At 31.0% G+C, this 14842-nt stretch overlaps 1 protein-coding gene across 2 annotated transcripts; it reads left to right on the forward strand.

Annotated features, from left to right (window-relative positions):
- The first annotated feature begins 89 nt into the window (after window positions 1-89).
- Window positions 90-14688, forward strand: LOC148614958 (SET domain-containing protein 4-like). 2 transcript variants are annotated; one of them, XM_088589515.1, is made up of 8 exons: window positions 90-285; window positions 3417-3543; window positions 6188-6596; window positions 7963-8137; window positions 9604-9688; window positions 10437-10517; window positions 12818-12941; window positions 14252-14688. In XM_088589515.1, the coding sequence occupies exons 1-8, from the start codon at window positions 153-155 to the stop codon at window positions 14354-14356; spliced, it is 1239 nt and encodes a 412-aa protein (XP_088445641.1). In that variant the 5' UTR covers window positions 90-152; the 3' UTR covers window positions 14357-14688. The 2 variants fall into 2 exon arrangements, with proteins under 2 accessions (XP_088445641.1, XP_088445642.1); XM_088589516.1 differs by lacking the exon at window positions 90-285 and adding an exon at window positions 2534-2715.
- The last annotated feature ends 154 nt before the right edge of the window (window positions 14689-14842 follow it).

Raw genomic sequence — 14842 nt, forward strand, 5'->3', positions numbered from 1 at the left:
ATGATAGAAGCTTGGTAAAAAAGTCGACAATTAACTACTTTTGTCACATATTTACATTAATATAATTACCGGGAAATGGAAAGAAATATCCCAATAAACCTCTTTGGAAAATCCCTTGTTTATTTTCATGCCTACCATGTGGAATTAGCTGAATGGGTAGAACTTACAGAAAAAGGAAAAGAAAACAATGCAGTATAAAGGCTTGCATTTCAATGGAATTTGTTGACCTTCTTAAATGGTTGAAGATGGAGTTCAAACATACATTATTCCCTGCAATTTTCAATGGTACATATGTACAATGTAATTCACAACAGTTCTTGTCCTTTTTGTTTTGTTTACATTACAATCAATTAAGAATTAGAGTTAAGATATGTACCTTTGATTGGTCTGTTCATCTATAGTAAGTGTGTTATTTATAAACATTTGATTATTTGGAATTAATTATATACATGAATTTTATATAAATTATAACAAAAATATGTTCATGGGAGTCTACAAGAGAAGTTAGAAATTTTGACTGGTACATGTAGATCAATCCATGATTTGCAGACTGAGAACAAGTTTTCATCAACTATAGTTCATGGGCTGGGAGGGTCCATCGTGCACCCCCACTCATCAGCTTCATGGTGATTTTTAGATACCTTTGTACCTCCCATTACTGAATCAATTTGTCGCCAAAGAATATTCTCAGATTCGTTTTCAGCATAAGCCTATATTTGTACCCCAATGGGTCAAAAAGCCAAAATTTTTGTGACTCAATTGTTTGACCGTCTAAGTTTTCCTGGGATAGCATGTGTTAACAAATTAAACATATTAAGGTATTATCATGTAGCCCAATGTCTCAGCTTTCCAATGATACCAAAACAGTTGCGGTAACACTTAGAGTTTAGGATAAAATGAAAATAATGTACTCCTACCCTGCCAAAAAATTGCTTTAATTGGCATATTTTTCAATGTCAAAACCCTTCAGTGAATTGCTCCATACATGTATCTGAATACACAAAAGCTTATTCGAAGTAAGTAACTTGAAAAACAATACCCATTACATGTGAGATGGAAAAACATATGAAATTCCAAAAATTCCCCTTTTTATGAAAAACTCATTATTGTCAGCTTCAAACTGAAATTTACTCGCCTGAAATGAGAACATATGTTTAATACACATCGATATATAAAACACAAGTACCCATCATGTCTTTTTTGGATCTATTATTTGCTTAAAATTAACATTTTGGTCCATGTTGAGGTATTCTTCTCATGGGTAGGGGTGGCAATTTTTTACCTAATTGGTCTTAGAAAAGTTCAAATATTTATTACTAGGGCTCAATAGAAAGCTAAGACACTATATAATTGTGTTTGAATATACAAAAGCTTGCTTGAAGTACGGTATTTGAAAAAATTAACAATTATATGTGAAATTGAAGAAAATATTAAATTCTGAAAATTCCCTTTTTTATGAAAAACTCATTATTATCACATTGAAACTGAAAAAATGGCACCTGAAATGAGAGGATATGTTAGATACATTGCTAATTTAAACAAAAGAACCCAACATGTCTATTGTACACCCTTTATTTGCTAAAAAATAACATTTAAATTCATGTTGAGGCATTTTTTTTTCATGTGTAGGGGTGGCATTTTCCCACCTAATATGACATGAAAAAGTTCAAATATATATTGCTCATGCTCATTTTGAAGCTTAAACATCATATTAATATGCTGTATCACATAAAAGCTTGTTTAAACTGCGGAATTCTGAAAAAGGCAATAACGGGTGATATAGGGTAAATTCTGAAATTCTGAAATTTCCCATTTTTCCGATTTTATAGTAATTGTCACCCTAAAAGGAAAACCTATGTCCCTGAATGATCAGATATATTTTGTACATCTTTATCTTAATAATGAATGCTTAAAATATGAGTTCTACACTCTTGGTATGATGTGAATGAGAATTCTGTTTGATACTGTGACCAGTTTTCTAGGGGTAGAGGTAATATTTTTACCAATTGTTTGAAAAACCTTTCTTGAAAATTAGTTTTTTGTGGTTTATTTATGTAGAAAATAAAATTATTTATCGATTGATACCAAATTTGAAACGTTTCAGTTGAGCAATAACTTGTAGAATAGAATTTATCTGACTTTTATGGAAAATTCCAAAATCCCATTTTTTGCAATTTTGGATAAATTATCATCTGACTATGAAAATCGGCAAAATTTATCAAAAGAACTCTGGAAGTATAAATTGTGATATTACCAAGCAGAAAATACCAAATAAACCGTTTTTTACTGACGTATAAATACTCTAGGGGTTTTGACGTTGAAAAATAAGTCAATTTAAGCAATTTTTCGGCAGGATAGGGGTATAATTTATTCATTTTACCCCATATCCCTAAGTGTTACTGCAATAGTATTGGTACCATTTTGTAAAGCTGAGACATTGGGCTACATGATGATACATACAAATGTAAGTTTACTTTGTTTTGAAGAAAGAAGAATGTACTACTAGTGATTGATAGAGAAAGGCATTATTGAAGAAGGAATATATCAAAACTTAAATGGAAGACCTGCAATTTCATTTTCTGTCCTTGCATTCTGAAAATGTCTTCAAATATCATGCCACAAAGTCAAGAAAAAAGGAAAAAAGATGTCAATCCATTTCACAATTTTTACATTGGTTATATATTCATTCAATCTACCTGGATGTATAACTTGCATGTATGTGTAATTCACACAATTATATACTGCATGTAAACGTTTTCTATACGAGTCTACATGGCATGCCAATGTGGACAAAAATGCCTGTTTACCTGTTTATTGATATTCATAAATAATTTTAAATATTTCTAATTCTATTATAAATAGTTATAAATCATTTATTAATATTTATAATTGAACTATAAATATTTATAAATGAATTATAAATATTTATGAATTCAAAACAATTATTGATATTTATAATTCATTTATAAATATTTATAATTTATTTATAGATATTTATAGTTCAATTATAAATATTAATAAATGATTTATAAATATTTATAATTATTTATAAATATTTATAAATAGGCATTTTTGTCCACTTTGGCTCGCCATAAGTCTAAACCACTTATTGTAATTGAGTTGGAGCTAATAAAATTATTTGTGTTTGTATATGAATTTTCATGGCTTCCTGTACAAATCTTATTTAAATGTTAATTGTTGTTTTAGTCTTATTTTTTTTGCCTGAATTTTGCTCCATAATTTTCTAATTTTCTGATTTCACTTCAATAGTGTTTTTCCCTTGATTTTACAAGCAATTGCTGCAATACTGATATCTTCTACAAGTTTTGAAAAGAAATAGAGTACATTTATGGGCTTGTTACAGATACTGTCAGAGTGTACAACTAACAGTAACTTGCATATGATTTTTCCCTCAGATACAGGGAGAGGAATGATGACAAAAAGTTCCATTGTCCAAGGGGAGATAATCATTTCTATTCCTGAAAAATTTCTCATCACAATGGATACAGTGCTCGACAGTGATGTTGGAGTGATTGTAATGAGGTAAGGTTAATCACATACTAACATGATTGGCCATACTTTCAATATACATATAGACCATTCTATTTTAAACTTAGATATATCATAATAAAATATGTCTTTTTAGCTCACCTGGCTGAAGGCCACGTGAGCTATTGCCATCATTTGGCATTCATTGTCATTAACAATTTTTCAAAACTCTTCTCCTCTGACACTACTTGACAAATTGAAACCAAGCTTGGTTTAAATGTTTCTTTGTGTATCCTGCATAGAACTGATGTGGGGATTTTTGATCCATGGAAAAACACGGCCACCTTTACTGAAAATAGGACATAAGGGTCAGTAGTTTTTCACATATATCTCCAAAACAGTTAGGTTTAGCCAAATTCTGATATGGGATTAAAGTGTTCAGCATAATGAGATCTATCTGGATTAAAATTTTAGCTTTAATCTGTTAAGTTCTCACTAACCACTTCTAATGCTTCCATTACTTTATATGTTAAACAAGTAATTTTCAAAGTTTCACTGTGAATTCCCAGGACAAATGACATCTTAAATGTGCATACCATTGCGAAGCTTTGAAAATAAAGCTTTCAAAATCATTATGCTAATGGTACGATGATCTTAGGAATTCTTCACAACATTAACATGAATAAATCATACTGAAAATCCACATTCATACCTTTCCTGCTAACTGACAGCATGGAGGCAAATTACTCATAAATGTAAACAGTATTCATACACTTTTATAGTAAATTGCAAATATGATTTTAAAGCACACATTCTCAGCTTTATTTTGACTACTTTTACAATGCATATTTTTAGGTTCAGTGTGTTTTTGGTACTACATAGGGTGATGACCATTTGACCCGGTAGTGGTTAATGACCTGAGGTTTCACTAACCACTTGTAACATTTCCATTACTTTACATGTTAAAAAAGTAATTTTCAAAGTCTCACTGTGAATTCCTAGGACAAATGACATCTTAAAGTTGCATACCGTTGCGAAGCTTTGAAAGTAAGGCTTCCAAAATCATTATGCTAATGGTACGATGATTGTAGAAATTCTTCACAAAATTTACTTGCATAAATAATACTGAAAATCCACATTTTTACCTGTTCTGCTAACTGACAGCATGGAGGCAAATTACTCACACATGTAAACAGTATTTATACACTTTTGTATTTAATTACATATATGATTTTAAAGTACACATTCTCAGCTTTATTTTGACTACTTTTAATCATAATACGCACAAATAATGCACTTACAATGCATCTGTCTAGGTTCAGTGTGTTTTTGGTACTACATAGGGAGGTGGCCATTTGACCCGGAAGTGGTTAGTGAGACCTAAGCCATGTTGGAGTTATAGCCCTTTTTCAACAATTTTTTTTGCTATTTTTAATGTTATTTCTTACAAAAATCTTCTCTGACACTACCAGACCAATTGAAACCAAATTTGATATCAGTGTTTTCTTAGGGTATTGTTCATCCGTGAAAAAACATGGCCACTGTTACTAAAAATAGAACAAATGGGCCAGTCAAAAGTTTTTTCTCATATATTTCCAAAACTGTAAGTTTTAACCAAATTCTTTCAATTGCTGAAGTGATCCTTATTATTAGGCCTACAAAAGTCTCAAAGTTGTCCAATGACTCCTTGTTAGAGTTGTTGCCCTTTAAAGGCAAAAAATTATGTTCTTAGCAGTTCTCAGCCAATATCTTGATAACTATAGTAGGTAGGATAAATTTTATCAAAGTCTTCTTTGAATCAAAATTGTTAGCAACTTCTTGTTAGAGTTATTGCCCTTGAAAGGCAAAAATTCAACCAAGTGAGTGATTTGGGCTCCTAGAAGCCTCTTTGTTAGCTTCAGAGCTTATAATTACACTGGAGTAATAGGGTCTGTAAGTCTGGTTCTAGTTTCAATTTCTTTACAGGAATCATCTCTATTTTATATGGTTATATGGTTGATCACTATTTCTGAATGAAAAAAGTGAACTTAATGGGTTTTGACATGCATTAATCACCAATTATCTGATTTTTTATTAAAACTGCTACTTCATTCTAATCATGAACCCATAACAGACCATAATAATTTTAATGGTTCTTTTGACATTTTCAGCACTAAATATATAAATGAAGAATAATCATAAAACATGGAAGGCTGTGTTTTAACAGTTGGCTATGATCATAAGGGAGTCTTGTATGCTTAAGAGTTTCCTATCATTGGAGAAAGTTATAAGAATGATTTATACTACATCCACACATAACTATTGAACTCATGCATATAACAAGTATATTTTTATAATGCCTGAACTGCTTCCTTGCAGTAATTGCCAATACATCAAATATGTCGACAAATTATAAAATTATTTATTTTAAGAATACATATTCAATGTATATTTTCGTTATCAAACTCCTTTTACAAACAGTGTATTTCCATGAATAAAATGAAATAAAAGGTAGAGGTTTCAACAGGAAAAACAGGAACAGTTTTCAATTTATGTTGAAGAAAAAGTATACAAAAAAAATGATTACATTCAAACTGCATGAATACAAAATGTAGAACAAAGTCATTCTCTAAGTATTTTATTGAAGACATATATTGATAAAGGTTTCCTTACATTGTTGGAATGGTACAAGATATTTAGAAGTTTTTTTTCATTTCAGTTCAGAAGTGAAGTTATCATTACAACAGCTGATGAGCATCTTCCTAATTCAGGAGAAAAGAAAGGGACGTAACTCTAAATGGTGGAATTACATGACAGTTGTGCCAAAGACTTATGACACACCTGCTTTTTGGGACAGTAAAGACATTGTCTTGTTTTCTCCCCAACTCTACAAAAAAGTGTTATCATCATTGCAAGATTTACAAACTTCATATGATGAAGTTGTTACATTTTTATCAAACAATTTGGATTTATCTATTACTTATAAGGACTTTCGATGGGCCTGGTACACCATAAATACAAGATCTGTTTATTATGTCAACAAAAATTCTCCTTACATAGTGGATAAGAATAAAGACATTGCTTTAGTTCCATTATTAGATTTACTCAACCATTCTACATGGGCTAAAGTAAGTATGGAATTTTTTTGTCTATTATTCTTCTTTATTGGTGACAACTGACTACTAAAGTCAAAGTTCTTGATATGAATTTTCTTGGAGCATTTGTTTGTTGTTTGTTTGTTGGGGTTTAACATCTGAGCAGCAATATTTCAGCTATATTCAGACGATGAACATGAAATGGATGATAAAATGAACATGAAATGAAAAAAAAAGATGGGACACAAGGACAATAGGGCCGACAAACTTCGATTGCCACTGGAAAAAGGGGGATGGGTAAGGTCGGGCAATTTAGCCTCCTGTGGCGGAGCGCAAAGGTTCCTACTCCTATCGAATACCACAGCAGGGTTCTTTAATGTGCGAAGAACGTGGCATCTTTCCCAACACGGTGCACCACTATGGTTTGCAGTCAGGTTTTCCGTATTATAGCCTGACAACCCCAGCATGTAACATGCCAGGGGTACCCCATTCCACCACCTGGGGCACACATCCCAGTTGCTCTGTGGGCAGAGCGCCTAGTCCCCGGCTAGGTTTCTGAGCACTATTTAGTCGCCTTATACGACAAGCTTAGTGCTGCTGCAGGCCTATTCTTTTAACACCCGGACCTGCAGGGGGCTAATCAAATACATGATCTCGCATGATATCACCTGTATGCCATCTAGGTAGTAATTATTTGATCAGATTTTTTTTTAAAGTATCATCTGAAACATTATTTTTTACTGTTTGTAATAGAAACAGCAAAATACAGTTTTCTGTGAACCAAAATATTTTTGTATTGGTTTATTCATTCATATTGAAAAAAATCATATGGGTCAAAAAGTTAAGTTATCTTTACAGAAAACAAAGTGACTATTTTATTTGATTCTGTCAGATAATAATACAAACATCTGCAATAACCTCATATTTGAAATCATTTGTAAGAATGTTTTAGACACTTTAATAATATCCTTAATTTTTTATTAAGAAAATTTAAATCATCAGTCCTTTGGTAAATCCATAATTTGCCAAGGAATCTCTGTGTTGAGATGTGTCACATTACTTAATATTCAGAATTTTTTTAGGGAGTGACTACAGTTAGTGTTAATTATCCCTCAATTTCACTTTGATCAATGCAGTTTTTGAACTAGAGTTTAACATTTCTACTACTTAAAAAGAACAAAGACAGTTTTGTTATTATGTTCATAAAAAAATAGATATGCAAAAGACACACAAATTTCTGTTACTAAAATATCATTATATTTTACTGTAAAGATCCCCACTAGGTTTGAAAACTATAACTAAAAGACTTTTAATGCAAGAACATTGTCTCTATGTTGTTCCAGAGTCATTGAAATAATGCTCTGATCCTCATTATACAATGGGATTAAATATTTTTCAGACGGATGCTGGATTTAACAAACAAAGTAAATGTTATGAAATAAGGACACATAATACCTACAGGAAATACGATCAAGTTTTTATATCATATGGTGCACATAATAATACTCATCTTCTCCTGGAGTATGGGTTTACCCTACCAAATAACCCACATGATGTGTATGATATTAATTATGGTATGTATGATATTTATTATGGTATGTATGAATGTTGGACTCATTAGATTTTCCTTTAAGTTTTTTTTATAAAGCCGTGAATAAACTGTGATAGGATTATAGGGAAAAAAGGACCAAAACAAGTTTTTCAAAGAATTTTATTACTTAACTCCAGTAAAAAGCATATGGATGTCTATGATATTTATATCCCAGCAAATAAAGTTTGGTGGGTATATACATGTAGGTTTCACCCAGCCTGTATATCCATCCTTCCATTCACCTGTTTGTCCTCACTATTTTCTTAGCAGCTGGCAGCATTGTTATGAAACTTTGTTGGATAGAATATAACCACATGGAGATATGCATACTGTTGGACAAAACTGGTAGAAATAACAAAACTTGAACTTAGACATTTTTCATCAAAACTTGGTCTGATGCATTGTCCACAATACATCCTCAACAACTTGCAGGATTATTATGAAACTTAAAGAGGTGTTAAGTTACCATATTGGGATGTGCATATGGTCAGGACATTGTGTTTAAAGTAAATTTGCAGACTTATTCAGTCATTGTGTTGTCAACAACAAAAAAATAGTACTGATTGTAGTTTGGAGTTGGGTGTTTTAGAAATGGCGCAGAGTTGTGTGTAAAAAGTGCTTAGTCTATCCACCATAAACATTGTTTCCAATATGAATTGTGTGTCCACATTGGTCCCCAAATGTACAGGGTTTAACAGGTTTTGGGTGGTATTGGTCCCATTTGGAGCAATATCTAGTTTTTACAATATTATATATTACCATGATCATACTTTGTTTGAAGATTTGAATTGTTTAGGAATGAGGGGCCAAAAAGGGAACTGAAGTAAGCGTTGTCCTGATATCTGGACCATAACATGACTGGGAGTTAAAACATCTCCTATAAATTGTATTACATTGTGCTATACCACAAAAAGGAAGCCTTGGATAGATTTTTGGGGTTGTGATTTGAGTCGATTACAAGTAAGGGGCCACAAGGGACCAAAAACAAGTGTTCTTCTGATTTATTGATGATAATTGACTAAAAGGAATTGATCTCTTTGAAATTGACCACAAAGTTCCTTATCCCAAAAGGAAGGTTTGGACTAATTTTTGACGTTGCGACTGAAACTGTTTAGGAATTAGGGGCCAAAAATGGACCACTTTGATTCTGGCAAAATTCTTGTCCTGTGTCAAATGTCTAACTGCAATTAAATTTGAAAGCTGTATCAAGTGAAAATAATGTGTCCATACTCTCCTTAATTGTTCAAGGTTCTGCACTGCTTTGTGGTTGTATCAAACTGCATCCTGGAAAGCATTTTGTATTTTTTGCATCAAAAATGGTTGACATGCAAATTATTTGAAGTTTGTCTTTGTAAAAACTGAATTTTCTGCAAGTTTTAGATTATGAACCTGCTTACTATAAACTTAATTGTTGTTTTAGATCACAAAGTTTGGATCTCTATTTTTTAGCTGATATCATAAGAGTTGCTCAAGATTTAAATTTTGAAAATATGGAGAGAAAGAAAAATATAATTGAAGAGAATGAAATAAATAGGTGTGTATTACAATGTATACTGTAAACTGGGAAATTATCAGTTTTTTTCATCAATCTACTTTCATACAGTTTTTGATTTTTAATCATCAATTGAATAATATTACATGTTAAACTGTTCTTGGATGTAATATATTGATGGCAAATTAAATTTACAGGTTTTTCTGTTTGAAAAATTAATAGCAAACTACAGAAGAAACTTGTAATATTAGTTTTCTTAAGTTTCAGAATATATTTTGTTTAGTAGGAATATTGAAAAATGAGTTTTTATGCATATTGATAAAATGTATAGATAGTTCAAGAGACCCATGATATGTTTGATATGTTACAATATTTGTTGTATTTTTTTAAGTACTTCTCTGTCTAAGAGTCCTGTAAAATGTGTATAAGGTGTGGCACATGAGGAAAAAAACAGAGAGATATGATTGCATTATATTTATACCTCATAACCTCAAAAAAAAAACTGTAAAAAAGTGTTTGTAAAGTTTGTCTTTTTAAGATATTGATAGGTCAAAATTAGTTGAAATGCACAAATGAAAATTCCCTCCTTTGCACTTTTTCTCTATGAAGCAGTAAAAAAAACCTCTATGTCACAGGTGCTTCAGGATAAATTTAAATAGTATTTTTGTTGTTTTTTAGATGTATTGAATATATTTGTGACACAAAAAGATCAAATTGAGAATTATGATGTGCCACCCATTGCCTGATTCTTACACAGAATGGTACTTAAACATGTGTTGTATTTTAACAGGAAACTGGTATGCAGTGTTGAGGGTATATCATGGAGTTTTTATACAGTACTGAAAATCATAGCCATGGACTTTACTGAATTGTGAGTAAAGGACAGGGCAGACTTAGTTGTGAAAGACATTTCAAACTGCCTGAAGCTTTATAAAGTTATGAATTGTACCGAAAAAGTAAAGATGGGAAAGACAAAGACACCAGCACTTAAAATACAACTAGAGTGCAGTGTGTAGTCTTTAACACAGATTAGGGACTCACACCACTGTATGTGTGGCGTAATCTTACGGTCCCTAACCACTCTCTATAGATATTGTGCAAAACCAATATATGTACATCTAAGACTAGATTGAGTGAAAAAACATACTTTTAACTCTTCCTTTACATGTGTGACATTTGCAATATGTAACAAAAAATACAATTTTAACACACCCAAATAACAATGCATGTTCAAAAGTCCAAGTATTGGTCATTTTACAGTGACTTTCCTACAACCACGACACTCTTTTGTTACCAATCTGCTGAACAATACAAAGGACTGACAAAGCTATTGGGACATTTAAACTGACCAGTTGCTATTGAAAGAGTTGATGAATACTCACTTATGAATCTTTTCATAGCTAGCTCCTACTTATTTAAATCTGAAGCAGCTACCTGGGCTATTCTATTTTTCATTGGTGAGGGGAGTTCAAATTTGATAAATTATATTTTGTTTTGTATTTTGTTGACATGGTTGAAAACGTATTTATTTTGTCTTAACTACATTGCACAGAAGTCTTATATATATTATTATAAAAATGAGACCTCAATTAATATTTATTCCCCCCTTCATAAAACTGGAATAGGCCTACTAAGGTGCCCTTTTAGTGGTAAGTATCTGATTCATACTATAGTTAAGGAACAAGTGTTATACAAAATGCAAACAGTTTGAGGTTCACATGAATTACAATTTTTGAAATAAAGCTGCGAGTTTATTTTATTCAATTTTGAGTATGAGTAAGCTTAAAAGTGAATTAAGTGCTTTATTAATTGTGAAGGATTTCCATTGGAATTATGATGTTACAGTAATAATAATTTTCGTTTGTGTTATAGTTTGGGATTTAGTGCATTGAGTTTGATATAAATTATAATTTGGGATTATAAGTGCAGTGATTTTCAATGAAATTTAAGATTTGGAATAAATGTTATTTACATCTAAACTTCTTTGGATTAAGTGCAGTTCATTGAATTTATAGCTTTGGATTTAAATGCTGTTTTCCTAGAAACTTTTGTGGATTATTAAAGCGCAATGATTTTCATTCAAATGTAATAGTTTGGGATTTAGTGCATTTTTTAAAGTGCGATGATTTTCATTACTGTAAAATGTAGTTTGGGATCTTGTGCAATGTCTATTTTTAAATTAAAGATTTGGATTAATTGGTTTTTTTCATTGGAAGTACAGCTTGGGATTATGTGCAATGATATACATGTAACTGGAATCATATGGAGAATATTTCTTTGTTTTACTTTCATTGTAATTGTTGTTCTGGATTAAGTGCTATGATTTACAGCTCTGGTTTGAGTTTTTTATGTGAAAAAATGATTTTATTGGAATTATACTTATGGCTGAAGTGCATTAAATTTCATCAGAACTATATATACTTTTTGTACATGTATATTTTTTAATAATATGAAACATGTGCAAGAAATTTATAAGAATCTGAATTATTGTTAAAGTAGATGCTTTGAAGGAGTATATTCAATGTATATATTTAAAAAACAGTATTCAATGGATTCAGCTTTGAGATGGGACAATTCAAATAAATAGTAGCATAACATTGTTCATTCCATGAAAGTGTTACCATTTTACTATAATTTCCCCATTTCATATTTGCTATCCACTTGGGGACCTTTGGGTTCAAAGCTTTTTTTCTTGGAAAAATATAAACAATATCCACAATCTATAGCTTTCCACATTAGTACTTTTCCTCTGTTATGAAAGTCACTGTAAATTCCCTCAAAACACATGGTGAGTAATATTCACAAGCTGAGATAATTCCATATGATGTGAAACATAGACAGTATTGGCTGCCTCACACCTGACCAGGTAAATTTTCATGGGTGAGTGGCTGCCTGTTCATCAACTCTTACAATAGTAACTGGTCAGTTTAAATGTCCCAATAGCTTTGTCAGTCCTTTGTATAGTTCAGCAGATTGGTAACAAAAGAGTGTCATGTTTGTAGGGAAGTCACTGTAAAATTTTACTTTTCTTTAAAATTCATGCTGTGCCACCTGCAACTCTCATCTACTTTTCACTATAATGATTTTATTTTAATGTGTTATAATTGATTTTGATATCTTGCATAAGTAAATGCATAAATTTGATATTCATACAAAACTTTGTGATTATAGAAAATCTTGGAAAGCTGTATTTGATGGGAATGATATTTCTCCAAGAAACAAGATGTTTGTCAGACAAATTGGCCATAAACTTCTACAGAAAGATTTAGGGATTATTAGGTCAGCTTTTGATAAGGTAAATATATGTCTTCGATTTTATGTTTTTGAGAGTAAACTTAAAAATAACTTCATTCATTTCATTAATGCCAAAAAAATGTCTCCGTACAAGATTAACATTTATGAGGTTTAATGGAAAAACCTCATAAATGTTTCCTTATATATAACCATATTTTTGTTTATCTCTAAATATCTTTGTATAAAAACATATTTTATATGTAAGAAAATGTAAAAAAAAAATATGGGGCTGTATTGAAGTAGAAATAAAAACTGAAAGATACCTCACATTCAACTTGATTCAGAAGTTGAACATTTACTCTCTTTGTAGACATCTAATAATAAATTATTTACATATATCAGCATGAAATCTGGCATCTGAATATATTATCTTGTTGTATGTATATCTGCTAAACCTATACACTTATGCCTTGTTAATATCTTTAGTACACATAAAAAATGCTCCAAAAACATATCAAAAACACTTGTCCTGTTAAGACATAAGAAAATGGCAATGCATTTTGAAAATATGGTAGCAATACTTTATTATGTTATCCTCATTTGGTATTCATATTTTTAAATGATTTATTTGAAAGTGAGATCTAAATAGATATTGTCCTAACAAAATTCTGTGTTTCATAATGTCATGGATGCATTTTAGGACTTGCTTGTGAATACTAGCATAAAACTGGAATTATATGATGATATATTTATGTGAACAGGCAAATGAATCAAAATTTAAAAAACAAAAAAGTTTAATGTTAGGACAACTAGCTACAGTAGTCTTGTATTAAGACTAATGAATACTTCATGGCTCTAGTGTATATATGACATTACCTTTTTCATTGTTTGGACTGGATACTTTATGCATGAGTGTCTCTGATTAATTAATAGACAGATATGTATTAATATTATAGATGGAGAATGAATCTTTATGCACCTCAGCAATTATAGTCCATTAATTCATGGGACACCTGTGCCTCTCTTCATAATTTCAAAAAGCCTTGATAAAATTTTGAGAAAGTGTCATCAAAGCCATCCCTATATGTTATAAACATTTTTAAAAACTTCAATTTTCCTTCAATTATAGGAGGTGTATTAAAATACTTTGTCAAAATTGAGGATCTGTGGTATGTCTAGCATTTTACTTGCTGGAGTGCATCCTCCTGTGCCCTCTATTTTTAGATCCTAGCTATAACACTAAATCTACCATACTTTTACCTTATTTCTAGTCACTTGTTGAGGCATATAGAACCATTTTTATACTAGTACCTTATACAATGTATAATATATTCCCAGTAGTAAATTCAATATCATATCTTATTATTGCAGTTTCCAAGTAAAGATGTTGCCAATTTAACATACCACCAGAGGATAGCTTGGGATCTTTTAAAGACAGATGAGAATATCTTGCAACAGTCTATTAGATTGTTATGAATGTGTTTTCCTTTCACGAGATCTTATGAAATCACTTTGAAGTTTTCTTTTTTATGATGAAGAAAATCTGTTATATAATAACAGAAAGACTGCATCTTAGTTACTTACATCTCTAACAGGTTTAATACAGTTATCTTGTAAGTACAAACTGCAGTCTTTTTTCTGATTTAAAAAAGACAATTGACAATTAGATTGGCAGTTAGAGTAAATTTTATCCCACCATGTTTTGGTCATATGTTAAGTTAAAGTCATTATGATGTCATAGAACACAGGGATATTTCTGTATCATAAGTGGATGAGAAAGTTCCTCAACAAATAAATCAAATTATGAACAGACCAAAGAGTTATTTCCCTTTATTTTTGATAAGTTTCCAGTGCTTTCCATGTAATTATACCCTCACTTTAATTAATATTAGAGTGGGGTCTATATTGCAGAAAATTACATCCATTACACTTTTTATACGACCACAACAAATTTTATGGTAG

This window comes from Perna viridis, chromosome 6, assembly GCF_037379345.1.
Source record: "Perna viridis isolate PV_CMFRI_1.1 ecotype Kerala chromosome 6, ASM3737934v1, whole genome shotgun sequence".
NCBI classification, from domain to species: Eukaryota; Metazoa; Mollusca; class Bivalvia; order Mytilida; family Mytilidae; genus Perna; species Perna viridis.